At 49.1% G+C, this 27,198-nt stretch overlaps 1 protein-coding gene and 1 long non-coding RNA gene across 8 annotated transcripts; one reads left to right on the top strand and one right to left on the bottom strand.

The window, feature by feature from the left end:
- Positions 1-1,270: 1,270 nt before the first annotated feature.
- Positions 1,271-17,782, bottom strand: SLITRK3 (SLIT and NTRK like family member 3). Of its 7 annotated transcripts, XR_012057402.1 has the most exons (3): positions 11,270-15,961; positions 7,322-7,344; positions 1,271-3,627 (listed from the first exon to the last, which is right to left on the bottom strand). XR_012057402.1 is itself a non-coding variant. In XM_072933473.1 (2 exons), the coding sequence occupies exon 2, from the start codon at positions 14,319-14,321 to the stop codon at positions 11,478-11,480; it is 2,844 nt and encodes a 947-aa protein (XP_072789574.1). In that variant the 5' UTR covers positions 14,322-14,339; positions 17,462-17,782; the 3' UTR covers positions 11,180-11,477. The 7 variants fall into 7 exon arrangements, 4 of the variants coding, with proteins under 4 accessions (XP_072789574.1, XP_072789572.1, XP_072789573.1 ...); XR_012057400.1 differs by having other exon boundaries at positions 1,271-7,344; XR_012057401.1 differs by lacking the exon at positions 7,322-7,344.
- Positions 16,511-26,164, top strand: LOC140684712 (uncharacterized). The gene is made up of 2 exons (XR_012057404.1): positions 16,511-17,172; positions 20,380-26,164. It is a non-coding gene; the product is annotated as an uncharacterized lncRNA (long non-coding RNA).
- Positions 26,165-27,198: the final 1,034 nt, after the last annotated feature.

Genomic DNA, 27,198 nt, shown 5'->3' with positions numbered 1-27,198 from the left:
AAGGCAGGGTGGGTTTGTGGCTTCTTTTGAGCAGCAGTTCCAGGAGCTCAGGTTCATTTTCGATGAAACTCATCCTGCGAGGAGGAGATTGCTGCAGAGCGTGAGGAGATTTGCAAAGCTCATCGCTCCCCTGCTGCCCTCAGCCTGTGGGTTCCTGTGTGAAAGGCTGCTCCCCTGAGGACAGGGACATCCAGGCATCTTCTTGAACAGTGACATCAGAAAACTTAATTCCCCAAGTCTCCAGACTCTGAGCAATGCAGCAGCTCCCTGAGCTCTGTGGTTCACCCTGCTCAAAAAAGGAAATTACCCATTGGAGGACGATGTTCCTCTATGTGCCCCAGGGATGCTGCACTCAAGTGCTCAGTCTGACATTAGGCTTGCATGAGTTAATTAAAAAATAATAATTTTTTTCTTCTCCTTTTCTGGTTGTTTCCAGTCAGGCAAATATGCTGAAATCACAAAACCAGCAAAGGGATTGCTTTGACTAGGAGATAGGGTATGAATTCAGCATATTTTCTGCATAGAAATATGACATTTGTATGGAAATGACCCATTTTCTTGAACAGGCAGCTATACATCACAGAAGCTTCACTGTAACGTTTATGCAAAAGAGATTGGGAAGCACTTTTCCATAAAGTGCTGATTTCTCCCAGATGAAATAATAAGGCAAAGCACAATCCAGAAGCTCAGGAGAAACATTTCACTCAATGTCATATGTTCTGGGTGTTTGTTTTGATTTCCACGCTGATTTCATGTTTGTCTGTCTTCTCCCTGAAGGAAATGCAGGGCTTAGGAAGGAATAATCCATTCTCCCTTTTTTCTTTCTTAATCACATCCCAGCTTGCAAACGATGGCAGAAGGGCAGCAGGACATTTCCACCCTGCCCCAGGGACCAGGAATGGGAATGGTCAGCTGGAGGCACAAGGAGGTTTTTCTGTGGGATCAGACAAGGGTTCTGCCACAGGGAGCCAAAAGCCCCGTGACAAATCCACACTTCCATGACCTACATCTCTTGGAATATTTGCACAGTGCATGTGGCATTTCAGCAATCAGGCAGCACTCCTGGGCACACAGCTCAAGGAATGCTGAGGGATCAGTTTTTCCTTTCAAATGCAGCGTGTTATGGTCTGGTATTCCCATGGCTGAGCCACTTCTGGTTCTGCTCAGGGCCAAACTCAGAGATAGGATCAGCAACACAAAATGAAAACCAACACCAACTCCAACACATCCATAGAAAGGTGCTATAGCCATAGAATACATAACTAGCAAATCATTTTTAGGCTGCTTTTATTACAAAATTACAATTTGAATTAATAGTTGCACAACTACAAGATTGTTTTTTATGCCAGTGCTGAATGAAACGCTCTGACCTCGTTCAACCCCACCGAAGTCAAGTGCAAAATTCACCCTGATATGAATGAGAAATTCTTTGAGCTTATCATGAATTAAGGTATAGCTTGTTCTGATGATGAATTGAAATTATTTTAAATCAATTAGAATAGAAAAGACACATCCCAAACTAGATGTTCACTGAGCTCAGATTCTTGATTTACAGCCCAACATCCTGACCCTAAATGGAAATCCATACATCACTGAGGCAACATAATCAAACTTCAGATAACTTAACTTTAGAGCAGGAAATTTTTCTTTCCCTGTTCAAGCCAGTTGCTGGGAAATTAACAGCAACCAGAGTAATTAGCAGTGCAGGTATTTCACCATCAGAACTCTGAGAACATGGCAGAGGTTTCCAATGCACACTCAACAACCCCTTTCCTTTGCCTATAAAACCAGCCCTGAGTCATTTTGGCCACCACTTTATTTCACAAATGTGGAACAGCTCTGGAGCAACTCATGATTTACTGGAAGTCCTCTGGAAGAGTAAAAACCTTCCAGGCTTGTGCTCAGGCACTAAGCACCACTCCTTTCAAAACAGAAAAGAAAATTTAAGTCATTTGTGCCAATATGACATTAATGGAAGCAGCTTCTTTTTGGGGGAGTGTTACAGAAAAGGTCACGCCGTGGAAATGTGATTTCCCCTAGTTGCATGACTATTTATATAGAGAAATAGAAATTCATATAAATGTATACATTTCTATAGATACACATTTTGTACACTGTAGGCATATACATACATACATACATATGTACACAGGGTGTTATATACACATCCAGATTTGTATATACATATATATAAATATACATACACACGCAAATGCACACACAGCTTGCTTTGGAGCCAGCTAGAGTTATAAATTCTCCCTCCCCCACAGAGCCAAGATGATCCGAGCTGCCTCTGCTCAACACCCCACGGTTGTCTCTCCAGCCCAGAATTAAATATAATCCTCATTATTCTGCCTCTCTGGTGCCTGAGAAACTTGGCAACCTCTCTGGGTGACTGGAGATGCAGCAGTTCCTCCTGCCTTGCCTCTCCTAACCTATTCTAGGAGATGCAATATGCTGCTAAGATTAAGTGTCCAAAATGCTAATATGTCTGAGAAGTGCCTCCACTGACCTACATCGGGAATGTAGGTCGGAAAGGAGCTATTTTTAAACCAAAATGCCCATATTTTAATTACAGCCCAAAGCAAGCCACGTTCCTGAACCTCCCAGAAGTTTGCAAAGCTCAAATTTTACACTTCAATAGTGTAATTATAGGTACATGCTCAGATATCCACGCAGTACACGCAGCACATACTCAGCGTTTCCGTGACACACGAGGCACTGCTCCTGCTTGGAGCTGACAGCAACTAATTTTAGGAAGTTCTCCTCCTTCTCCCTGATGCGTACCTGCTAGAGATCCTTCTCATCAGGGCTTTGTGCTCTGAAGGCTTGGACAGACTCTGGTTGGCAAACCCTGGGACACCACCACGGCCAAGCTGGCCAGGCTGCCAGCGAGCTGAGGGCGCTCCAGGCGGGGCACAGGGAGCTCTCGAGGTGCAATACACACTCTACAGAAAAACCCAACAGAGAGAATTGTGTTTTCAGCTGGTCTCCACCCCATGCACAAACAGAGGGGTCAGGGTGTGTGCTCAGCCCAAAGGGGATCTGTGCATGCAGACAGGTAAAATAAAATTTGGGGATGCCAGTCACCTGCAGGCTGGTGAGAGCTTGGGCTGAAAAGCAGGAAAATAAGTTGTGGGAGCTGTTTGCTGCCTGCTCTAAAACAAGGGTTTGCAACAGGAATTTCATGTAGTTATTGGCTGTCTCGAAGCCAGCGAGAGGCATTTGACTTTCAGGTGCCATTCTCACTGCCAGCCTTGGCAAAATTCCCACTTGTCACAGCTTAACCATTGCCATTCCTTCCATCAGCCTCCCTGGCTGCAGTGTCACAGCCCCCCACTGCTAACAGGAGGAATACATATATATGTATTTATCTGCATCAACTGGATCCATCCACAACTCTTCATTGGTTTAAAACTGAAGGGGAGAATTAAGCATGGACTGAACAATTACTCTCTGCCTTAACAAGTGCCTTGACTCCTCCTCAGGACCCCTCAGGGCTGTGACTTGCCCTTTTTTTTTGAAGAAAACACTGACATCAACGGTTCTAAAAAAGACTTTTTACTTGCCATATTTCTTTGCTTGCCAATACTATCCACTTTCCAAAGCAGCCAGGTTTTTGGATCACTGCAAGAAAACATAACAGAAGTGATGCCACAGGAAATGTCTCTCTGATTAAGAAGAATGCATTTAGCTACAGATTTATTCCAGCAGTGCTTTGGGGACAACTGGTCAGTCCTGCCCTTGCATGGCAGTTTAACAGCACCAGAGAAACCTGGATGTGCTCCCTAAAAGAGACAAACTCAACTGGCCAGCATCCATTACCAATGCCTGATTTTTGTAAAGCTCATTTTTCACCAAAGCAGGACAATGTGAATTTTCTCATTGCTCCCAGCACACATGGGGCTGGTGCCTCCAGTAGTGCAGGACCACAAGGACTGGATTTGTCAGGTGGGGCAGCTTGGCTGGCCCATCCAACCCTGAAATCTCACAAATGGGCATTTCTAGCATTTGCCTTTGAGCCAGACTGTGCTGGGCACTCCCAGGGCACAGCAGAGGGAAGATATTTCAGCTCTGAGCAGCAGTTCCTACACTCTTTGGAGAAGAGCTCCTTCACTCTCCAAAGAAACACAATAATTGAAGTACTGTTATGAGAATTTTCACACTGCTATGTTCCTCTCTCTCTGGTCATACCAGTGATAAAATCAAACTGAATAATCACAGAATAATAATAAAAAAAACACCAACAAACCCACAATCCAACCCATTAATTAGCTTTGATTTGCAAAGCCAAAGCCTCCAAAGTTCAAAGACAGACTTTGGTTCAAGGGTTATTTAGATAATGGACATTTTATATATATATATATAAGCACATAAAATAATTTAGAGACCAAGTAGAGAACCAAAGGTTTATGTATCTTTCTATAAAACTCAGTTTAGGACAGTTACAGCTGGAACTGACTTAGTTTTAAACAAGTACAGCCTGAAAAAATGATCAACAAATACATTCCTGTAATTCCTTAAGGTGTAACCCATCTACTGTCTCTGGAACAGCAAAGGAAAGCAAGAAAAAAATGCATAAAACCCTCATAAATAGTATATTAATGCCACTGTAATATTTGGGGAATGTCCTTAACTTCAGATAAGGTCACTGTAGGACAAAAAGGCCCAAACTTTTCTTCAGCTTCTTTTTTTTTTTTTTTTTTTTTTTTTGTTTTGTTTTGTTTTGTTTTGGTTGTTTGGTTGGTTTTCAGAGTACCTGTCACAGGAGCCCCTCCTCAGGAATGGTGCTGGGTGCCACCACCGCCAGCAGGGATGGCAGTGCCACCAGAAGCAGCAGCACAAATGAAGTCTTTCCCATTCCAAAAAAGTGATTTATCACAATTCAGGAATTCCTACTGCAAAATCTGAGCACTGCAGAGAACCTCCCTCCCTGGCACCGTGCTCCAGGGACCAGCCAAATTGCTGTGCCACATGCCATGGGCAGGATATTCCTCCACAGGCAGTGGTGTTTGTTGGAATTCCCAAGTACAGAGAGAGTCATTCCTTGGCTAACCTGCAATACCTCTTCAGGATTCACAGAATATATAGGATATTCTTGAGAGATTTAGAAAATTCTAGTGGAAAAATAAAGATGTTAGGAAAAGTAAATGGACATTAAAGATTCAGGACACAGTACATAGGACTTGGTCATTAATATTTCATATCTGCTCTGCCCTCTGCTAGTATCTGTTCTTCGGTTTAAGGCACCCTAAAGCTGACTATGGCATGTCCACACCTCTAATTAAAATAAACCCCACAGATCCACACCCTTAACATTCAGAAATATCAGGATTGATGCACCACCCACCCTACAGAGACCACCCAGCAGGAATGTGGGACAGAGCATTCCTGCAGCTCTGCTTTTTCAGCCTTTTCCTCTCATTTTCCCACAAAAATGATCCATCTGACACTATCCTGAGAAACACCAAATTACTGACCAATTTAGCAGAGAAAATGCCACCACAGGGAAGTGTTTCCAAACACTTCCACAGGGATCAAAAATAACCTGCAAGTGTCACCCCAGCGCCCTCCTGGGGAACTCTGTTCTTTGCTCTCTGAGCAAAGTCAACGCTTTCATAGAAATCCGCCAAACTGCCCCAAAAACCTGAACAAAACTGAGATAATGACAGAATTTTACAACTGGGAAACTGTAAGGAACAAGGAAAAGACATTTTAAAGAAGTTCTAGGAAACACAGTTGTCAGTGCCTGTCAGCTACAGAAACACAGATGCCCTGGGTTGGAATGGACCTTCATAATTCTTGTACTCAAAGAAAAAGATAATACCAATAAAGTATTTCCAAATAATTTGCAATTGTTGCATTAATAATCTTGGCTAGTTGGTCACCGATGGCATTAGAGCTAAACAAATTTGTCTTTCAAATCAAAAGCCTTAAAGATTGTTTGGTTAATTTGTGAGTGAGGTCAATCAGAGAATTATTGAATTGATGGCAAACCCATTTTCTCTGTACCATTACTCATTTTATTCTGAAACAGTCCCATGGAGTACTTGTCTCAAAATACTTGAATCCACTTAATAGATGTTGTAATTTTCTGAGATCAGACTTTGCTCTTCATTCAAGTCTGTTGACTAAAACTGAGCATAATGTGATGTTTCAACATTGGATTCCAAGGGAGCAGAACTGGGCCTTTACTCATTCCCACTCAAGGGTTCTTTCCAAGCACATTCCAATTCTTCTACTTCCCGATCAAACCAGAAATACTTCAAGAACTTGGAAAAAATATTTTCATTCACATCAGAATTAAAAAATAGGAATTTTTGCACAAAGAGCTGTTGTGAGCTACATCCTGGGTCGATTTGCATTTCTTCCATGGACAAAAAACTCTGTTGTACTGTGTACAGCATAAATACATAATTGTGTGCACACAAATACATACATACATAAATTCACGGAGAACCTCAGCTACAGATTGAAAACCAAGCCTTGGAAAAACTCAGAAAATAGGAATATGCAGTGCACAGCAGGCTGATTTCCCAGTGTCCATAAATCCACGTTGTAAAAGCCAGTGCCTTGGGATGAATGGCAATCCTGGGACAAGTTCACCCTGGAGTGGCGGGAGCGCTGCCAGGAGTCACACCCATGGTAAAGAAATGTCCTGAGCAATGAACTCCCATACTTAGGGCCAAATTCTACATTTCTACACGTTGCTCTTCACGTGAATATTTCTGTTAAACCTCAGCCCCAAGTGTGGCATCTTCTTGGTGTGGAGTGGGTGCTGGAAGCAGCACAGAGATCATCAAGCACTTGGCACACCCGAGTGCTTCAGAAGGGCAGCCTCACACTTTGGAGAGACCTTTCCCTCCTGGTGCTCTCAAGGTTCTCACAGAGAACACAAGCTGGACAAACCCAGATATTTCTGGTTTAAAACCAAATCAGCTGTGCTGCCACACTCAAAGGTGGTTTTGACTGGAAAGATCTCTGACAAAATCTGGAGCTGCCACAGCTTAACTCATGCTCACTGAATCTCTTAAGGAATGAGATTCTCACTTTCCAGTAACACTCTAATCACAGCAGAAGGCAACAGGCTTTCCAAAATTGAGATTATTACTCATCCCATAACATTTGACATCGTTCTATCACTGTTGATACACTCAAGAGATCCATGAAGCCATTTCCAAAAGAATTTTTAAACTAGGGTACAATGTGGTGGTGACATCAATGGCAACGTCCAGAAAATACAAAAAGCACCAATAATTGAGCACCAGGATCATCCTTTCCATTTCCCTGTGTGCAGTTGTTGGCTGGCACTGGGGCTTACCTGGCCTTGCTGTTCTTTTCCACCTGTAGGAAAAATTTCAATGGTCAGTGAGGGAATAAACCAAACACTTGCTGCAGGTTTTACTACCACCAGCTGAGCTGCTCAGGCTGACACCAGGTACTTGTACAACCATGAAATAAGCTAAAAAAAATATTTATTTCACATAGTATCCCATCAAACAGCTCTAATGCAACTGCAGATCATTTGACTTTATTTGATTCCTTCCCAGTAGCATTAATGCTACCAATGCTACTGCTGATAAAGACAGAATTATCATTAATGCTCCCTATTAATTAGGAGGAACCTCGGTTGGAGCATGCAAAGTGTCACCCACGGCAGGTCAGAGATGATGGATCCACTTTTCTTTCCCCCAGTGGGAAAGGAATGCTGCTACCCACTCAGCCTCAGCTCAACACAATGAAAAAGCAAAATAAAAGTCATCAAAACACCCTTTAGATATCACACTTAGACATTGTCAACACTTCCAGAGCAAATCATCCCCAAATTATCTCAGTTCACAAGGAAAAGGAAGTTTCCTACGCAAGGGAAGAAAAATAACTCAACGTAAGCCAAAAATTCCATCTCTTTTAATACAAAATTCCATTCTCATAGAACAAATTTATTTCCACTGAATAAATAGATCTGCTCACTGTCCATGGGTGAGATTACTGCCAATAGTAAGGATGAAATTCTCTTGCCTTTCTGCAGTTTAATTAAAATATAAACATTATTTGCAACCGGCCTTACTCTATTTGGATACAAGTATGAACACTTGGGGTTTTGAGGACATTGCCAAATGTATACAGCACCACTCTCACTGGGGGTTGTACTTTAACCTGATTTATACAACTCCACGCATCACTTGCATGTAGGCTTATCAATGTAATTATTACAATTATGATAAGAAGGATCTGGCCTTTGCACTCGCATGTTTAATACTCTTAGCACGTGCATGCTCTTCCACTATCTATTAAAAACTCAACAAAACAAACAAATGAGCAAACCCCAAGGGGTCAGAGCTGAAGGCAGCAGTGAGGAAACACAATCTCGACTCAACAGAGGAAATTGCAATGTGCAATATTTTTACTGCCGGCATGAGGGTGTCACCAGAGTCACAGAGGCTCGGAGCTGTCCCCCCATCTCCAGACACACACGGCTGCTACCAAGGCTGGGGAAATGGATCTCCAAGAGAAAAGCTCACCACGAGCATCCTGCCCAGAGCTGTACATAGCGACATTGTGGGGACAACAAGTATTTATGGGTTTATCTCTGTGAGAACGCATTGTGAGGGGTTGTTCCCCAAGGAAAGAGGGCAGGTGGTGGGCAGGGTGACCTTGGCGATGTGACCAAGAGGTGACCGATGTCACCAGGCAGTGACAGACCCCGGTCCCATCGGGACAGCGACAGGAGCGCTCCCAGCAGCACTTTTGGGGGAATAACCTCAATTCACGTGGATAAACCACCCTGCCGGCTGCTCAGCAAATGATGCAGAGGGAAGGGCACGTTGGGGAATTCTGGATTAGCCCCATTCTCTGAAGGCTCTCAGGGCAGCGCTCAGGGATAAGGCGCCCGCGGGTACATTCTGAGAGGCGGACGGGGACAGGGAGCGGCGTGGGGAGCGGCTCCGGGATGGAATCCGGGATTGGCTCCGGGATCGATTCCGGGATAGAATCCAGGATCGGCTCCGGGATGGAATCCAGGATCGGCTCCGGGATCAATCCCGGGATCGATCCCCGCACCGAGCCCGGGCCCGCCGCCGCCTCAGCGCTGGGGCTGCGGCGCCACCTGGCGGCCGAGAGGGGCCGCGCTCCGCGCCCGCCCCGCGGGACAGAACCGGGACAGAACCGGGACAGAGCCGGGACAGACGGACAGAGCCGGGACAGAGCCGGGACAGAAGGACAGAGCCGGGAGAGAGCCGGGACAGAGCCGGGACAGAGCTGGGACAGAGCTGGGATAGACGGACAGAGCCGGGACAGAACCGGGACAGAGCCGGGACAGAGCCGGGACAGACGGGACAGAGCCGGGACAGAGCCGGGATAGACGGACAGAGCTGGGACAGAACCGGGACAGAGCCGGGACAGAGCCGGGACAGATGGACAGAGAGGGACAGAGCCAGGACAGGGGGACAGAGCCGGGACAGACGGACAGAGCCGGGACAGACGGACAGATCCGGGACAGACGGACAGATCCGGGACAGAGCGGGACAGGGGGACAGAGCCGGGACAGACGGACAGAGCTGGGACAGAGCCGGGACAGAGCCGGGACAGAGCCGGGACAGATCGACAGAGAGGGACAGAGCCAGGACAGATCGACAGAGCTGGGACAGCGGGACAGAGCCGAGACAGACGGACAGAGCCGGGACAGGGGGACAAAGAGGGACAGGGGGAGAGAGAGGGAAAGAGGGACAGCGGCGGGACAGACGGACACCGCCGGGACAGAAGGACACCGCCGGGGACCAGAGCCCAACGCGGACAAGATACCAACCGGGACCCGCCCGGGAATCCCATGGCCTTTGGTGGGAGAAGCGCGGCGCGGCCGCTGGGACGCTTCGCTTTCCCAGATCGCATCCCCCCCATTCCGAACTGGAAATGCGGTTTAAATCCCCGCTCCGGAGGGGTGGGAGCTCTCTGCGTGCTCACCCCGCTGCCAGCACCGGCAACATCCCCGCGATGTTTCCCGGTGCTTCCAGCAGGCCGGGAAGCAGCGCTCCGGAGGGATGCGCTCCCAATTTTCCCGATATTTTTAACTGTCAGGACAGTGCGGCAGGGATACGGATCGCAAATCGGATTTGTGACAGTCTCGGGTGGTATCTTGGCAAGACACGCTGTACAGGGTTTTTTCTCTGTTAACATCACAGTGCATTGAACTGTTATTAATAAAATAGCGTTCAAGGTTATGAGGGGGAAGGAAATCTCTGTGGAGGAAGCTGAAGTTTAAGGTTCAAGCTTTGTATTCCTATATATATATATATATTTGGGGGTCTATATATATATATATATATCTGCATTTTTTTTTCAAAACGTTTTATTAGGAAAGCTATACCAGACGCATCACTGTACAATGATTTAACATTACCTTTACAATTTATATTCACTTGAAATTACAGAATAAATATATGCACATTGTTGTACCTTTGTGTGTGTGTGTGCGTGTGTGCGTGTATGGGTGCATGAGAGAAAACATTAAAAGTGCTTCCTACAAAGCTGTTAGTGAGAGGTGCCCATTAGCTTTTGGGTTTTATTTTTTTTTTCTCTTTTTCTCTGCATATTTGCATGTCGCTTTTATTAGGAAAGTGCGGATGTCCTCCAAAAAACCATGGCGTCATGACGAAGTGTCACTGAGCATCCCCTAGGTGTGTGCGCCACGTGGTGACATCCTTTGGGCTGCTCGGCTCCGGGTGGCTTCCCCCAACCCCCGGGACTGCTCCGGGATTCCCCCGCGGCCCCCGAGACCCCCTGGCAGGGCTGGGCTGGCGAGGGGTGCGCGGAGGGTGAGGGTGAGGAGTGTGCGTGCGAGGGAGGGAGAGAGACAAGAGTGAGACATTCGAGCAAGACCCTCCCCTCCCTTCCCTCTTGCAGTTTCCAGGCATGCAGCAAACTGCGCTCGTTTGCTTCTTTGCATTATTATTTTTTTTTTCCTCTCTCTGTTAAATAAATGTACAGAATCTGTGCCATGATGGGCAAGAAGAAAGCAGGCCAGAAAATGCCATCTTCCCTCCCCCTCCCCTCCAAGGGAAAATATCAAGGAAGTCTACTGCCAACGGAAAAAAAAAAAAAAAAAAAAAAGGGAAAATAAAAGAGCCAACGAACAAAACAAACAACAAGAATAAAGAAAATAAAAGCGAAAACAAAAAAGAGAGAAAGAGACACACATAGAATTTACTTAATCAGGATCAATACAAAGATCCCCGATAATAATAATAATAATAATATAATAATAATAATATACCTTTAGACATGGCACAGTCAAAGTCTCAGTTTCAGTATAAAAAAATAATGATCGATTAACATCTGCTGGCAAAAGTCTGCGAAGGCACTTCGTCGATTACTGATCTGAGAAGGGCCCTGCCCCGCAGCGCGCACATCTGGCGGGGCAGAGCGCACAGCTGGATCCTCTGCTCGCGGGCGGCGGGGCCGGGCGGGCGGCGGGGCGGCGGTCAGAACCGGTACGTGGTCTTCTCCAGGACTTCGAGGTAATCCGGCTTGGTTTGGAGTTTGGCCCTTAACTCGAGGTATTCGCTTGTGGGGGTTTGGTGGTCCGGGAAGCCCTTGCCGGCCGCGAAGAGCAGGGTCTCCTTCAGCCTGGCGTCCTGCTGCAGGTCCGGGTATTGCATGCCGGGGGGGTGGACGTGCAGTTCCTTCAGCTTGGGCACGGTGCCGTACAGGCAGTCCACGAAGCCCACGGCGCAGGGCGGCGGGCGGTCGCGGTCCCGCGGGGCTCCCCCCGCCGCCGCCGCCGCCGCCCCGAGCGCGCCCGCCGCCAGCCCTCCGCCCGCGGGGTGCTGGGGGTGCACGGCCACGATGGTGTTGAGCTGCGAGCTGGACACGGCCAGGCTCCACTCCTGCTCCTTCTCCAGCAAGGTGCGGTAGCTGCTGACCGGCTCCGGCGCGGCGGCGGGGGCTGCGGGATGGGCGAAGCCGCGCTCGCCGCCGCCCCGCAGCAGCTCGGCCGCCTCGCCGCCGCCGCCGCCCGCCGCTTCTTCTTCCTCCCGCGGCTTGTAGATGGGGTTGTTGCACATCTGGGTCACCGGGTGCGGGATGTAGTCGTAGACGTGGCCCGCCGGGGGCGCCTTCTCCGGGGACCGCTCCCCGGGTCCCCCCCCTCCTCCTCCTCCTCCTCCGCCGCCGCCGCCCTCGGGGAAGAGGCGCGGGCAGCGCAGCGGCACCGCGCCCATGTCCGCCGCCTCCGCCCGCGGGCCGCGGAACGGCATCTTCCTCCGGCGGCGGCGCAGCACGAAGGCGAACAGCCCGGCGGCCACCAGCACGGCGGAGAAGAAGAGGACGAGGAGGCTGAGGATGAGCACGGAGAGCGGCACGGCCGCGGCCGCGGCGGCCCCCGGGGGCAGCTCGTAGGCGGCCGCGCCGGTGGCGGCGGGCGGCGGAGGGGCGGCGGCGGCGGGGGGCGAGGCGGCGGCGGCGGCGGCGGCGGGGCGCAGGGCGGCGGGGCACAGCGCGGCCAGCTCCAGCGAGCGCAGGTCGCGGCGGGCCAGCGGCTCGGGGCTGGCGCACAGCACCTCGCCCACCACGCTGACGGAGCTGAGCGCCTCCAGCCACTGCTTCAGCGGCACCAGCTCGCAGGTGCAGTCCCAGGGGTTGAGCTTCAGGTCGATCTGCACGATGGCGTGCAGGTGCTCCAGCACCCCGGCCACCGGCAGCGCCAAGAAGTGGTTGTTGCGCAGGTTGAGGCGCGCCAGGGAGGTGCCGGCGAAGGCGTCGGTGGGCAGCGTGCGGAGCAGGTTGTCGTTGAGGAAGAGGAGCTTCAGGTTGGGCATGAGGCTGAAGGCCGCCGGCTGGATTTCCCTGATCAGGTTGTACTCGAAGTACAGGTAATGCAAACTCTGCAGGCCCCGGAACATGCCCGGGGTGAGCCGCTCGATGTCGTTCCCGTTCAGGTACAGGCTCTTGAGGTTCGGCAGGTTGATGAACGCCCCGTCCTGCACGTAGGAGATCCGGTTGTTCCCCAGGTGTAAGAGATCCAAGGAAGAAAAATTCCAGAAATCGGAGCGGTAGATTTTCTGGATCAAATTCCCGCTCAGGTACAGCTTCTTGGCGTTCAAGGGCCTGGGCAGGAGCTCGGAGATGTTGTGGAATCCCCGCTCCTTGCAGTTGACCGTCAGGCCCAGGTCGTTGATGTGCAAACTGCAAGAGCAGCCGGTGGGGCAGATGATGGGGATGGGGGGCCGGGTCTGGTAGGCAGCCACGGGCGGTTGGTTGGGCCCGGGGTACAGGCCACGGGGGGTCGGGGGAGGCCGGGGCGCCCTGGGCTGCTTGGTGGGCTTGGGCTGCTTGTTGGACGTTTTGTACTCAACAGAGGAAGCGGTGAAATGGAAGGAGGACAGCATGGAGGAAGGCTTCGTAGGCCACGCGTTCTCCTTGCTGGAGGACAGCTGAGGGATGCCCAGGCTGGCTTCCACCTCGGAGTCGGACAGCATGGGGCAGAGCTTGCTTCTCTTGATTTCCCGCAGGTCCTTCCCGTGGAAGTGGAAAGGGGTCTCGCAGGTGATGTCCCCCACCAGAGCGGTGTAGGGGATGCGCTCCAGCCAGCTCTTGAGCTGCACGATCTCGCACGTACAGTTCCACGGGTTCTCCTCCAGCTGGATCTCCATCAGGCTCCTGCCAATGTGGTCCAACATCCCGCGGTACGAAAGGACTTTGAGGCGGTTCCCCCGCAAGTCCAAGTGGGTTAAGGACACAGACTTAAATAAATTGGTGGGAAGCATGGGGATAAGATTGTCATTTAGGATAAGGACCCTCAATTTACTTAGGTTTCGAAATGCCCCGCTTTCAATCCGTTTAATGACATTGTAATCTGCCTGCAGATATTCCAGACTTTCCAAACCCAGGAAAGTGTCGTTCCTGAAAATGTCCAATTTGTTTTCGTGCAAATACAACCTCTTCAGAACTCGGAGCCCGTTAAAAGCCCCCGTCTGAATGTCCTGCAGTGCATTGTTCCCAAGGTTAATAGATACAGCATTGTTCAAGTGAAGAAAACTGTTGGTGTACAATTTCCTCATGGAATTCCTCTGCAGGTAAAGTTTAAAAGGTCTCGACCACGACTCTGTTATCTGACTAATATTTATAAATCCCTTGTTGTCACAATGTATATGGAAAAGGCTTTCCTTCACTTCACAGTAGCATGGATCAAAGCAAGGCTCATCCAGTTCCTCCGAGTCCTCTATCAAGGGAATAGGTGTAGTCCATGCTAGGGCAATTGTGCTTAGGAGAATTATCCACAACATCCTTCCTTTATGAAGCGTCTCTGCCGTGGAAGGTTTCATCATTTGTTGATGTTTACAAAACTGCAATGGGAAGAGAAACACAGATTTCAGTATTTCTGCCCTGCCCCTCTCCTTTTCCTAAGCCCCTACCTGCTGGACTCATGTCGGGCTCCTGGAAAGTTCAGCAGTTGTTGGGCAGACGTTCCCAACCAACTCCAGGGGTGTCGGCTGGGCGAGCCTTGCCCTGATTTATACTTGAGAGATGTTAGAGGGCTCCATCACGCGCTAGCAGCCTGCCTTGCTCCCCTCCCCGTGGTAAATGCCACCTATAAAGAGGACAGCACATGCAGCCCCACACGGCACCACGAGCACACCGAACGTGTTGCGTCTCTCCACGTTTCCCAGGCTTCGGAACTGCCCGGATCTCATCCCCGGGTGCAATTTCAGCCTGGGAGCCATCACAGCCCGCCTCGACTCCAGGGGGGGAAAACACACCAAGTGTGGGCACATTTCTCCAGTGTCGCACCACATCCTTCATCCATGCAAACTCCCAAAGTTATTGAACCTCCACCCTCGCATCTCCCTCCCTCCCGGCTCGATGGATTCCACACGCGAGTTCCAGGCAATGTGCGAGCTTTGCTGCTGTCCCTGGCAGAACGGTTCCCCTCAGAAATCCCCACAGCATCTTTACCCCAGAAATGGTTAACCACCCTGCTCGGGAAGGAAATCTTCCCCTCCCAAAAAGCGCCGGTCAATTAATGCAACTGGTATATTATCAGATAAATACACACCACATATTAGTCATTTTAGCTGATTAAAGCATTTAGAGATGATTAATCTTTCTAAAGCACATGCCCATGCGATCAGCAGATCTAAAGGGAAGTGACAGCTGAAGAGGCACCTAGGATTGAAACGCTCAGCCTGCCTTGGATTAGGGCATTTTGTGCCCCCAGGACCAAGCAGGAGACCCGGTTTAAAAGCTGAAAGTGGAAGAAAAAAAAATACCTTGACACTTACCAGCCGATAAATTCTCTATCCTACTATACACGATTCCGAATGAAGACACCATTCTTCTCCAATCAGATGAAAATAACACTGCCCTAATGAGATGCAGCTCCTTCAACATATGGTTTCACCCTTCCTTTCACCAGATATTTTAAATGTATGGGCACAGGGAAACGCTAAGGATGGGAATAATACCGGTGGTGATGCAGCCTTCCTTGAATCCCTGAAATGCCCACTAGAATGATTCGGAGCGATCATTGCTTTTAGTCTCAATCTCCCAATAAAAAGGTCCTTTTTGCCTTCCTCGTGCAAGAACTAGAAAAAATTGCCCCCGATCCGTAAACTTAAGAGCAGAAAGATGCATTTAGGGGAGAGAAATGCCAGAGGAACAGAAATCCTTAGGATCAACTTGCAAATGAAACCCTCCCCTGTGGGAAAGAGGAGATGGTTGAAAGCACGAAAAGAGAAATACCCTCTGCAATTAAAACCAGCATCTAATTGGGGAGAAGGGAGAGAGACGAGAGCTATATTGCAGTATCAATCTCTCTGTCTCCTTTGCAAAATATTAGCCACTTAAGTTCTCTTCTGCAAGGGCTCTAATAAAAATAAAAAAATAAATAAAGAGGATTATTATATCTTTTTGGAAGAGGGGGGTGTCTTTGACCCTAGGCGGAAACAAAAGGATCCAGAAAGGTTGTACTTACCGGTTTGCAGGAGAGATTTTAGCACATCGTTACCAAAAAAAAAAAAAAAAAAAAAAAAAAAAAATATATAAAGGCAAAAGAAAGGAAGGGGGGGAAGAAAAGAAAGCTCGAGTTTAAAGATTGCTGGTTTGTCTTGCCTCTCCCTCTCTGTGGCTCTCTCTCCCTCTCTCTCTACTCCTGCTGAAGCTGAGGCAAAAGGAAAAAAAAAAAAAAGAGGAAAAAAAAATAAAAAGGAGAGAGAAAAAAAAAAAAAAAAAAGCAAGCCTGAAACGTGCTGGGAATGCAATGAGCCCCTCAATGATCCTTTTTAGGATGCAGAGCTGCTGTTTGGCACACTCAATGGAGGAGGGAGGAGAGGGGCTGCTGCAGGCTCCAGCGCCGCCGCCGCCTTCTCCGGGCAGCAGCAGCGGCGGGGCGCGGCGGCGGAGCGCGGGTGCGCGGCGTGCGCGGGTGCGGGGCGCTGCGGGGCCGTGTGCGGGTGTGTGTGCGTGTGCGGGTGTGTGTGTGCGTGTGTGTGTGTGTGCGTGTGTGTGTGTGTGTGCGCTGCCGCTCCTGCCCTGGATCAGGCTCCTCCACGTCATGAAAATCAGCTCCGAGAAGGGGAACAAACGGAGGGGGCGCGCTCGGCTCCAGGTCGGGGGCGCGCATTTGGGAAGCCCTGACTACACAGTTTTTTTTTCCTTGCCTTTTTTTTTTTTTTTTTCTCGATCCTTTTTATTTTTTTTCCCTCCTTTTTTTTTTTTTTTTAAAGAGGGAAGGAGGGGGCTGGTTGGCAGAGAGGAAGGGAAGTGGGAAACGGGCAGATGGGGGAGGAAAAAAACCTGAGAAGAATCAGAGAGAGGGAAAAAAGCCGCCGAGGTGGGGCAGAATTTGCACTCACCCCGCACTCCCCTTTCCAAAAAAAAAAAAAGAAAAAAAAAAAAAAGAGGGAAAAAAACGGAACAAAAAGCCCAAGTCTGGAGGAAATCAAAGCTGCTCTGCCTGCGAGTGCCAGCCGAGGGCTGCGGCGGGGAGCAGCCCGGGGGTCCCGCTCCGGCATCCAGCGCTGCTCCGCTCCGCTGCGCGCCCGTCCCGAGCCCCGCCGGGATCCCGCAGCTTCCCGCGGAGCCCAACACCTCGGGGACACTCCCGCACCTCCCGCATCCTCCCCCGTGTGCGCGGAGGCGGAGGGGCCGCGGTGCCCGCCCGCCCCGGAGCCGCCGCAGGTAACGGGGCTGCGCGGGGCGCGGAGGGGCGCGCAGCGGGGGAAAGTTGGTGGGTGAGATGCGCAGGGGGCTCGGGGGGCTCTGGGGGCTCTGTCCGCCCCGGGGCTCGGCCAGCCGGGAGGGAAGGGCTGCGGGCAGGGCGGGAGGTGAGCCCCGCTCTCTCCGCACACCCCTGCGCATCCCTGCGCGCACGCGGATCTCCGCGTACCTGCCGGAGCATCCCGGATCCCTCCCGCTCCCCGGATCCCCCTCCCGCACCCCGCGGTGGCTCGGCCGGGAGAGACTTAACTGGAACCGCGGCTCGGGAGCGAAAAGTTGGGGGGCAGAGCCGCGGGCGCGGGCGGGACGTGCGGAGGGCTCCGCGGGGTCCCGCCGCCCCGGGGCCGCTCTGCGCGGGCAGGGGCGCAGCCTCCGCGCCCGCGGACGCGCAGCATCTTCCCCCGGCTGCCGAGCTCTCCTCCAGCGGTGCAATATGGACGCAGCGCTCCCTCCTAATTAAATTGCTGCATCATTCATTTTCTGACGCGGGAGCGACATGGGGTACGGCGGGCTCCGTGCGCTGACACCCCCCGTTCGGAATGGGGGGAGGCGGGGAAAAAGGGCCGGAGGGGGAATCACAACAGTTTGTTCTTGCAACAAGCTCGCACGGAGGGGGTTGGCAGCAACTCAGGAAAGCGACCTAAGGGAGCAAACCCCGCTGGGTTTGGGGGGCAGCCCCCCTTCCCCATGGATGCCTCCCCTGGAGCAGGGTGGGGGTGAGCGGGGGGAGGGAGCCTTGACCTTGCAACTTTCCCAAACGCCCCCGAATATCGCTCGTTTTCCTTTCTAGGGCTCCGGCCGTCGGGTTGTGCAGAGGGGCTGGCGGAGGGCAGGGATGGCCCTGGGATGCGGAGCAGGGAGCGCTGCGGGGATGCGCGGACATCCCGCCGCGTTGCCCCGCAGGCAGGGAGGGACACACGGACACCCCTGTGCCCCCTGCCCGGCTGGGACACGGGACAGCCCCGAGGGATGCCCCGGGAGAGGAGGAGGGAGGGGATGGCCCCGCACCTCCCTTTCCAGCCTTTATGCCCCCGCAGTTTCCCAGAGCGCTGAGGAGACTCAAATCCACACAGAGAGGCGGCTCTTGCAGGGTTTGTCCCGGCCATGTCCCCTTGTCCCCTCAGCCAGGAGGCAGAAGTCACCTCGGGCCATCCCCTTCATCTTCCTCCAGCCACAGCAGCTCCCGGCCCTCGTGTCTCTGCTCGGCGCGAGTGTGACTGGCAGCAGCTCCGGGGAAGGGGACGGCTGATGTAACCCAGATTAGGACGTCACTCGGTTATTAATGATAATTATGATTATTGGCAAGCGAGCTATCTCCTTGCCAAAGCCCATTCCGGAGCTGTGGGGATGCTGTCAGCAGGGTGGGCGCTGGCAGGTGCCCTTTGGCTGCTTCTTGCCAGCACTGAAATACTGACATGCACCTTTCCCCCTTTATTCTGAGAATAAGGGAGGGAGACCCAACTTAGAGGTGGATGCTCGAGCAATTATTGTACCTTGCAGAAACATCCTTACAAGGCTCCGTTTCCACCAGAGGAGAGCGTTCCCCTGCTGCAGTCACTGCTCAGCAGGCACGGAGTGCTCCAGGCAGCCTGCAGTGGGAACCATCCCCTTCCCTTCCCTGCCCTTCCCAGCACAAGTGGCAGCGGTGGAGAGAAAAGAGGGAGTTTTCTCCCAAAGCTCGCCCTGACTGTCCAGAAAGAAATATTCTGAGCTTTACTAGTCTCTCTGTCTCCAGCAACCCATGGCAAGGACAAAAGCAATAGGCAGTGCAATGGGGAGGGAAACTCTGCTGTAATTATTGCAAATGGGAGCTGCTTCCCGGCCCGCTGCGTTTGTTAAGGTCGGGAGAGTTTGGGGGTGCTGGAAGGGTCAGAACACAGCTCCAGCTGCATTTCTGCCCAAAAAGCCCTGGCCACCCTGCAGGGCAGGCAGGGATGGGCTCCAGCTGCCAGCTCCGGGGCAGGAGAAGCTGTGGAAGCCCAGGCTGGCAGGGGAGCAGGGAGATCCCAGCGGGGTGTGCTGCTCCCTGATGGGATCATTGATCCCTGCTGGGATCTCCTGCCTGGCAGAGCTGCCAGTCCCGTGCTCCAGGGAGAGATGCTCCAGGAGCTCAGAAGGAACATCCCATGGCTCTCCCTGCCATGCTCCTCAGTGGAAATCCTGGAATTTAGGGAAGGCCAGAGCTGTGCAGAGCACAGAGCTGAGCTCTCCTGCTCTCCTGCTTGGGCAGAAACACTGCCAGCTGCACAGGCTGCAAGAGGCTCATGCCATTAGACTGGGCTCAAAGCTCAGCTTAACCTCCTTCTCTGCCCTTATATCTCCTCTCCTTGTCCCCATGAGATTCCTATACTGCACGGTGTCTTCATATTCAATATTGAAGTTCCCCTCTCCCTTTTATTTGGAGAGAGCCTTTCAAATATTCTTGGGATTCTATATTAGAAGTTATTTAAGAAGAAGAAGACATGTTAGTGTTTTTGAAAATGTTGATAGAGGACAGTCAGAATTGAGAGTCTTTGTGCAGCAGTTAGTGAAGCAGTTGATGAGGCTTCACTTTTCTTATTCCCTCTCTGTTCCTTAATTAATTTAACAAACACAGACAGAGAAACAGAATCATCAGCTGGAATTTACCTCTAGCCCTCCTCTGGAGGACACTATTTCTGTTAAATCTCTGTCACACTGTCCCAGGGGTGTTTTAGGGCCCACAACCTCCCATGCTGTTGGATCAACAGCTCAGCCTCCCTACGAGGGCTCCCAAATCGGATGCAGGGGGTTGTCCTGTCCCCCTCCAGCCACTGCAGAGCTTTCCTGGCTGCTGGAGGGTCCTGTTTGCACCGGGAGAGCTCAGTCCAAGGCTCAGCTGCTGCTCAGGTCCCTTCATCCCGTTCTGGCTGCTCTGCTGGAGGCTGGATCCTGTTTTCCATACACTGCTGGCATTTGCCACGCCATATATTCAGTACAGGCAGGGATTATTTGAGCTGCATAAGCATTGCTGAGTGCACATGAAATGGAGGAAGTGTAAGAATTTTAAACTAGGCTTTTCCAGCTGGAATCCTTCAGGCTGGAGTAGCTTAAGTCAAACTGATGCTCCTAGCCACAATTTTTTCTTAGCCCACTCATTATCAGTTATTTATTAGGCATAACTGTTGATATTTTTTTTTTTTTTTGCAGGACAGTTGTGCTATTTTCTGATGAAGCTAAGAAATAATAATGCACCACATGATATTAACATGAATTATTTCTAATATAAAAGTGCTACTTGAAACTCAATGGGACACTGGAGCAGCACAGAAATTCCAGCCATGGCCTCAGTTACAAGTTATTTGTGATTGGTTTATACTCATGGGATTTTCTTTTTTTTCAGCAGAGAAATTTTGCCCAGCATTTGATGATATGTGTAAATATTAAAAGGAAAGGAGGGAAGAACTAATAGACAGCATTAAAACAGAACAGCAAATACCAGCAAATTGTGGGTGCCATATTTTTAATGGATAGCTATTAAAAATAAAAGAGCAAAGTAGGCAAAATAAAAGGGAGGTTTTATTGGACAAAATTGACAGTTGTTATCCTCGCTGATTCCTGACGTTACAAGATCAGTTTTTTATCTAATGTTTCAACAGCCTTGGGTATTTCCTTCTAGTGAACCACACTCAGCTGTAGCTTTTTTCCTCCCTTTAAGCCCAATTTTTTTTTTTCTAAATGTGTTGATATTTATTATAGCCAGTGTCAAAAAAAAAAAAAAACAGCAAAACAACTCCACACTCCACTTATATATGAGCTATATGAGCTTCTCCTCAGCCTTTCCTGGGATGATCAGAGCCATGGGTGGGCATGCACAGCTTCCTCTGGCAGTAGTTGGAATTTCGTGCAGGGATCCAAGGCAAAATAATACCCCCAGGGTGATGTGTTCCCACCCAAGCTGAGAGTTCTGAGCCACCCTCCAGCCCTGAGAGGGCTCCTCCAGCACTTCCCCCCCTCCTGCAGCCACATCCAGAATCGTGGAGCCTCTTAGCTTGGAAAGGATCCCTGAGATCATCCAGCCCAACCATTAACCCAGCACTAAACCACGTCCCTAATGGATATCCAGGTGTTTTTAAATCAGCTCCAGGAATGGTGATCCCACCACACCTCTGAGCAGCCTCTTCCAGTGCTTCACAACCCTTTTGGTGAAGAATTTTTCCTTAATACCCAATCTAAACCTCTCCTGGCACAATGAAATGCTGTTTTTTCTTGTTTATCAGCTGGTATGTGAGAGAAGAGTCTGACCTCCACCTGTCCACAACCTCTTTTCCTCCATCACCACAATGTGCTGCAGCCTTTTCAACCCTTTTTATTCAGTAGAGAGGCCTCTTGTCACCTGGCAGCCCAAGTGGAGGTTTTAATGTCCTAAAGGAGGCTGAACATGGACCACAGAGAGGAAGAGCATGGACTTGGAACTCTGTTTTCTGAATCTCTCCATCCATCACCCACAGACCCTGGTGGCAGGACACACCTTCAGATGGCAATTTCACTGTTCCCATTAGAAAAATCCTAGATAATGCAGAAAACCTGCTTGGATTCTTGTTGTGGAATAATGGTTGGGGTTTATTTTGACACCTCCACACTCTGCATGTGGACATTTTCTATTGCAATTTCTTCTTTGGCTTCCTTTCCTTTTCACCTTGCGGGCTAATCTTCCATACATCCCAATTCCTGGATTTTGCCTGGGTACACAGAAATGGAGATTAACCTCCAGTATGTGCTGTAAGCAACAGCCTGGATTTTCAGGGCATCTGGATTTAGAGTTGCCAGAATTAGAAACACGAGCCAGAGGAGATCATGCTAGGGCAATTCCCCAGCACTGGGCCATAAAGCCAATCAATTCAAAATGTAATAGAAAGCACCAAATTCTGGGTGAAGGAAGGCACTTACTGCTCATTTGGAAAGAAAAGCTCATATTCTAAATTGCTTTTCAGATCAGACTTTTAGTGATGTCGGTGGTGCCACTTCCGTTCAGTCCAGCGGTGCCAGAATTTTCTGTTTACTGCTGTTCCTTCTCCACTTCCCCCTCTCCTCCTTTTCTGAAGATCCCTGGCATGGTTCAGAGGAGACTCCAGGATGATCCCAGGGATGGAGCAGCTCTGCTGGGAGGAAAGGCTGGGAGAGCTGGGGTTGTCCAGCCTGGAGAGGAGAAGCTTTGGGGTGAGCTCACTGTGGCCTGGAGGAGCTGGAGGAAGGATGGAGAGAGACTTTGGAGAAGGGATGGATGGACAGGACACAGGGAACGGCTTCAAGAGAGCAGGATTAGATGGGATTTGGGAAGGAATTCCTGGCTGTGAGGGTGGTGAGGCTCTAGCACAGTTTCCCAGAGAAGCTGTGGCTGCCCCTGGGTCCCTGGAAGTTCCCAAGGCCAGGCTGGACACTGGGGCTTGGAGCAGCCTGGGACACTGAAGGTGTCCCTGCCCATGGCAGGGGTGGCACTGGATGGGCTTTAAGGTCCCTTCCAACTCAAACCATTCTGTGATTCCAGGATTTTTCCTCTTCGAGGACAGTCAGGACATGGAGACAGAACTGATTGATAAGAGTTAGTGAGATGAAGTCATTTTAATCTCATGGAAAAAGGAGGTCACCAGCCACGGAGAGGATAATGGCAATGATTGTCTGCTCTGCTCTTGCAACTCTTGCCCCAATTTCGTTTTGTTCCCAAGGACAGAAGGTGACCTTTCATCCAAAATGGGCTCACTGGGAAGTTCAAGATGAGATGACTCACTCCCATTTCACTTATCCCTAAAGGAAGCTGTGGATTAATGCACCTCTAAAAATGGCCAAAGAGGTTTGGGGCCTGAACTTGTGGCTCTCTCCTAACACCAAACACTGCAGTTCTTGGGTTTCCAGTGTGTGGTGCATTAACTCATTAGCAGGCACTTAGGATGTAATATTTCTTACGTTAAAATTATGAAATGGTGAGAGCCAAAATGAGCTGAGTGTCCTCCTCAGCCTCCAGCTCTAAGTGACCTCTGGAAGACAACTGCTCTCCCTCTTTCCCACCAATTTTCAGGAGTCCTTCTGGAAATTGGCATCAGAAATCAAATATCGTGGCTACTTTACATGCAGGAGTTCCCTGATTCCTTCTCTGATATAATTTTTTTGAAGAGGGAAATTTCTGGTTTTCTTTTTCAAATTCCAAGGTTTTTGGCAATTTTACAAAAGACCAAATTTCTTTCACCAGGAACTTTGGGAACTGGCATTTTTGGTCACTTCATCCAAGGAGTCATTACATGTGGATGTGCAAAGAGAACCAGAGGTCTAGGAAGCCAGAATCACCCAGGAAAGAGTAGATTAGGATCATTCTGAATGGAAGAGTGGAAGGAAAACGACAATATTTTTGAATTATAAAAGATTATGTTGAAAAATAAAGGGAACACTTTGCTCTCAACAAATAACATCAGAGAGAGAACAAGAAATTGCTCTTAATTTTGAACTTTGATTGGTACCAAATATGTTTGATGGAGAGGATGGCAGAGACTGGCTAAGGAGGTCACAACCTCACAATTCTGTGGCTGTTCATGTTGAGGGACAAATTGTTTATGATCATATACTACGCTCCTTAAAATAAATATATTGTCAATAAACACAGGAGGAAAATCCATTAAAAAGGAGATTTGGAACCAGATTCCAATAGCAACAATGACATAAAAAATGTAACATGAAAGGATTGAAGCTTTCTAGATCAACGTGACTAAGTAATGTTCAGGGCATTTCATATCCTGGCCCTGAATTCATGGAATTGGTTAAAATCATCTTCTTGGAAGTATATACGTGGATATATGGATACACAAACAGCCACATGTCTGCTCACCTGCATTCTTGGATTGTTTGTGCACATCTGCAAGTTTTCAAGGCTCCTGTGTTTAGGGTTTTTATTTTCCATTCATCTTCTCTCTTTCTGCACCATCCATCCCTGCCTGGCTGGCTGGATAGTTGGGAAATACCAGCTCCTTGGGAAGTCACCTTTCAGAACTTTGGGAAAAAAATCTCAAATAATCAGATTTACAACAAGCTCTGAGCACTGGGATTCCTGAATAGAGATAAAATCTTAGGCATGAGGGCAATGTTGGAATGTAAAATCCGTAACAATTTCCTCCCTGCTTTCACAGCATCAAATGTTTGCAGTTCTAGGGAGTGTGAGCGAGGCTCCCTTTTAGCTGTTGATTTAACTGGGCTTAAAATCCAATGAATAAATTGTCCATAGTTGATCAGCTTGTGGGGTGCTCAGTGCCCACACACCAAATAATAAACTCCACATCCTCCTGTGAACAGTTTATGGCCAGAAGACTGCGGGAACATGGCAGTGGAACTGTCAAAATAAAAAAACATGTAATGGGCTCATAAACGAAATGGACGGATATTGGTTTACAATCAGGCCCATAAATACGTGTCACACCTGTCCTCTGGGTGGTCAGCAGCAATCAGGTTGCCAAATTCTGAGCATATTTTCGATCTGGTGCTGTCTGATTTGCCCTTCCCTCCTTGCTGAGCGATACCAAGGGGTGAAGTTGGCGGCTGAAGTGAAATGGTACCACTGCAGGCCAGGTGATGTGAATGTTTCAAGCTAAATATCCAACAAATCCAGGATAATTCAAGGCTAATTGTGGTTTTTTTGTGTTAACCATTTTAGGGAAAAAAAAAAAAAATCTATGAAAATAGGTTTACAGCAGCTGTTTTTACCTCCCAGCAAGCTTCTGCACTTTCCCACTGAGGTTACTCTGAAGGTGTAAGGACTACATAAGGACTACTACTACTACTACTACTATACTACTACTACTAATAATAATAATAAATAATTTACACTGTGGGAGTGCCAAGGATTCCCTCTATGCAGAGTACTGGAAAAACAAAAACAAAACCACAAAAGCTTCCAGCCAGTGACCAGAGTGTGTAAATCTATCTGTGATGGTTCCTCTTCATACCTACAACTCCAAATCAGGGCCTAATAAATTCAGCTCAGTTCTTAGTATAGCTCTCCCAAAGGTTACTAATTTTAACAGGCTGTTTTCATTATTCTTCTGAAGAAACCATAGAGGCAGATCCAATATTTGATGCTTGATATTTGCCCCAAAAAATCCCCTAACTGATTTTAGGGTTATACCTCAGCTGCTAAACCATCTCCTTGCTTCAGCAACTTCTTCAGGACTTTAGGTGGGATTTAGTGCAAAATCTTCTTTCTTGCTTATTTAATATTTAAAAATAGCATTGTTTAGTTGTGAAATTGTGCTGTTTAAAATACAATCTTTTATTTTGCCATTTAAGCAGTATTTTTTGGAGGGAGAATCCATTCCTGATGGAGCCATTTGGGGCCAGCCTTACCTGAAGGCCATTGAAGAATCCCTCAAACCTGAACAAATTTCCAGCTTAAATACACAAGGGAGATGTGGAACTCTGGAACTCTCTGCCAGGGCTCCAGTCCCACCTCTCCTTGCTCTTCTGCACCCTGAAAATCCTGTAGAAGTTAAAGTTTTCAGGTTGCCAGAGGGACACCAGGATGGCCCAGGCAGAGACTGATTCCTTAATTTTAAATATATGACTAAACCACATTGAACTGGATAAAAAAAAAAAAAAAAAAAAAAAAAGCAGCAGAATGGTAAAACTGCTGCAAACCTGTGAAAACAGAGGCATTTTCTGATTTTTTGGTGTGCAATGCAGATGCAAACAGCACCATTTCTTTCCCTCCATTTGCATATCTGTAAATGACTGCAAGGCAGGGTAGGAGGAGGCACGCTGGATTCAACTACAGAGAAAGGTAAAAAATCTTTTGCCTCTGGTTTTCATCTTGCAGTTTTGAGCAGGGTCACATTCTGAATTCCTTTCCAGACTTTAGGAAAAGGAGTGAAGTTCTCAGTGGCGCATCCCAAGCGGAGAAGCGCACGGTGATCGGAATAATGAAAAGAAATTCTATTTTTACACTAATAATTAGTGTTTTGTCTCATGCAGCCTTCCCAGCGAGACACAGCAAGCACATTTGAGGGCATTAGAGCTGCTCAGGGAGATTTCAGAGGACACTAATCTGCAGGACTTTTGCTGACAACCCAAAGGCAGCATCACATAATTTCGGAATCTGAGGTATTGATGATTCCAAGATTGTAGAAAGTCTCTGTCTTTCTGCCCTGTTGCCAAAGCAGAAGCCATAATTGGTCTGTGCTGTTTCAAGGTTGTTTATTCTGTTTATCTCTAACATGTTCTGCTGCCCTGCCGCAGCTCTGTCCTGCAGGGCAGCGTGTGGGGCTCTGCCCTCAGTGGGATGGTACAAACATTAAATACCAGAAACTACCTGTGCTGGATTTACAATAACGTGCCAATATCTGTCACCTACGTTGGACAGTGTGTCCCCAGCCTGAACCAACAGAAAAATGCCAACACCACAGTGAAACATGGAGGGCATGAAGAAGGAGAAAAAGGACAAGGCACACCCAATTTCCTCCATCTTGTCCCCTCTGAACCCCTAATCTAGAATCCTAAAATTTTACTTTTGCACCCGTGCCACACTTAATTATTACTGATATCAAACACTCAGAGCTTGTAATTCATCCTGTAAGATTGAAAACTCTTTTCCATGGGCAGAGATCACAGACAGTGTCTCTGGGGGCTCTGTCCAGGGGGGTTCCTGACCCCTGCCAGGGTCCCAGACCTGCCAGGGCAGCCAGAGGGAAGCTCTGGATTCTCACAATGTAAGAGCCTCATCAGGGCAAACCCACCCCGAGCCCATCTGCAGCAGCCCTGAGCACAGAGCTCCCGGCCTGGGATTCCTCAGGGTGCTGGATTTACTGAGGTCAGAGCTGGTTTTTTGGTGTGCCAGAATTAGTTCTATGATTTTGAGAAGGAATTGAGGCTCCAGGTTAGTGGCAGAGCTGCCTGCCAAGGATGAGATGCAAATCTCTTGCTCTGTGTGATTTTCACCTACTTAATAATGATAACAACAACACTCATCATCATCACCACCACCAACAACAACAA

This window comes from Taeniopygia guttata, chromosome 9 (assembly GCF_048771995.1).
Source record: "Taeniopygia guttata chromosome 9, bTaeGut7.mat, whole genome shotgun sequence".
Taxonomy (NCBI): domain Eukaryota; kingdom Metazoa; phylum Chordata; class Aves; order Passeriformes; family Estrildidae; genus Taeniopygia; species Taeniopygia guttata.
Note: the sequence above shows the minus strand (reverse complement) of the source record. Positions and strands in the feature narration are given on the sequence as shown.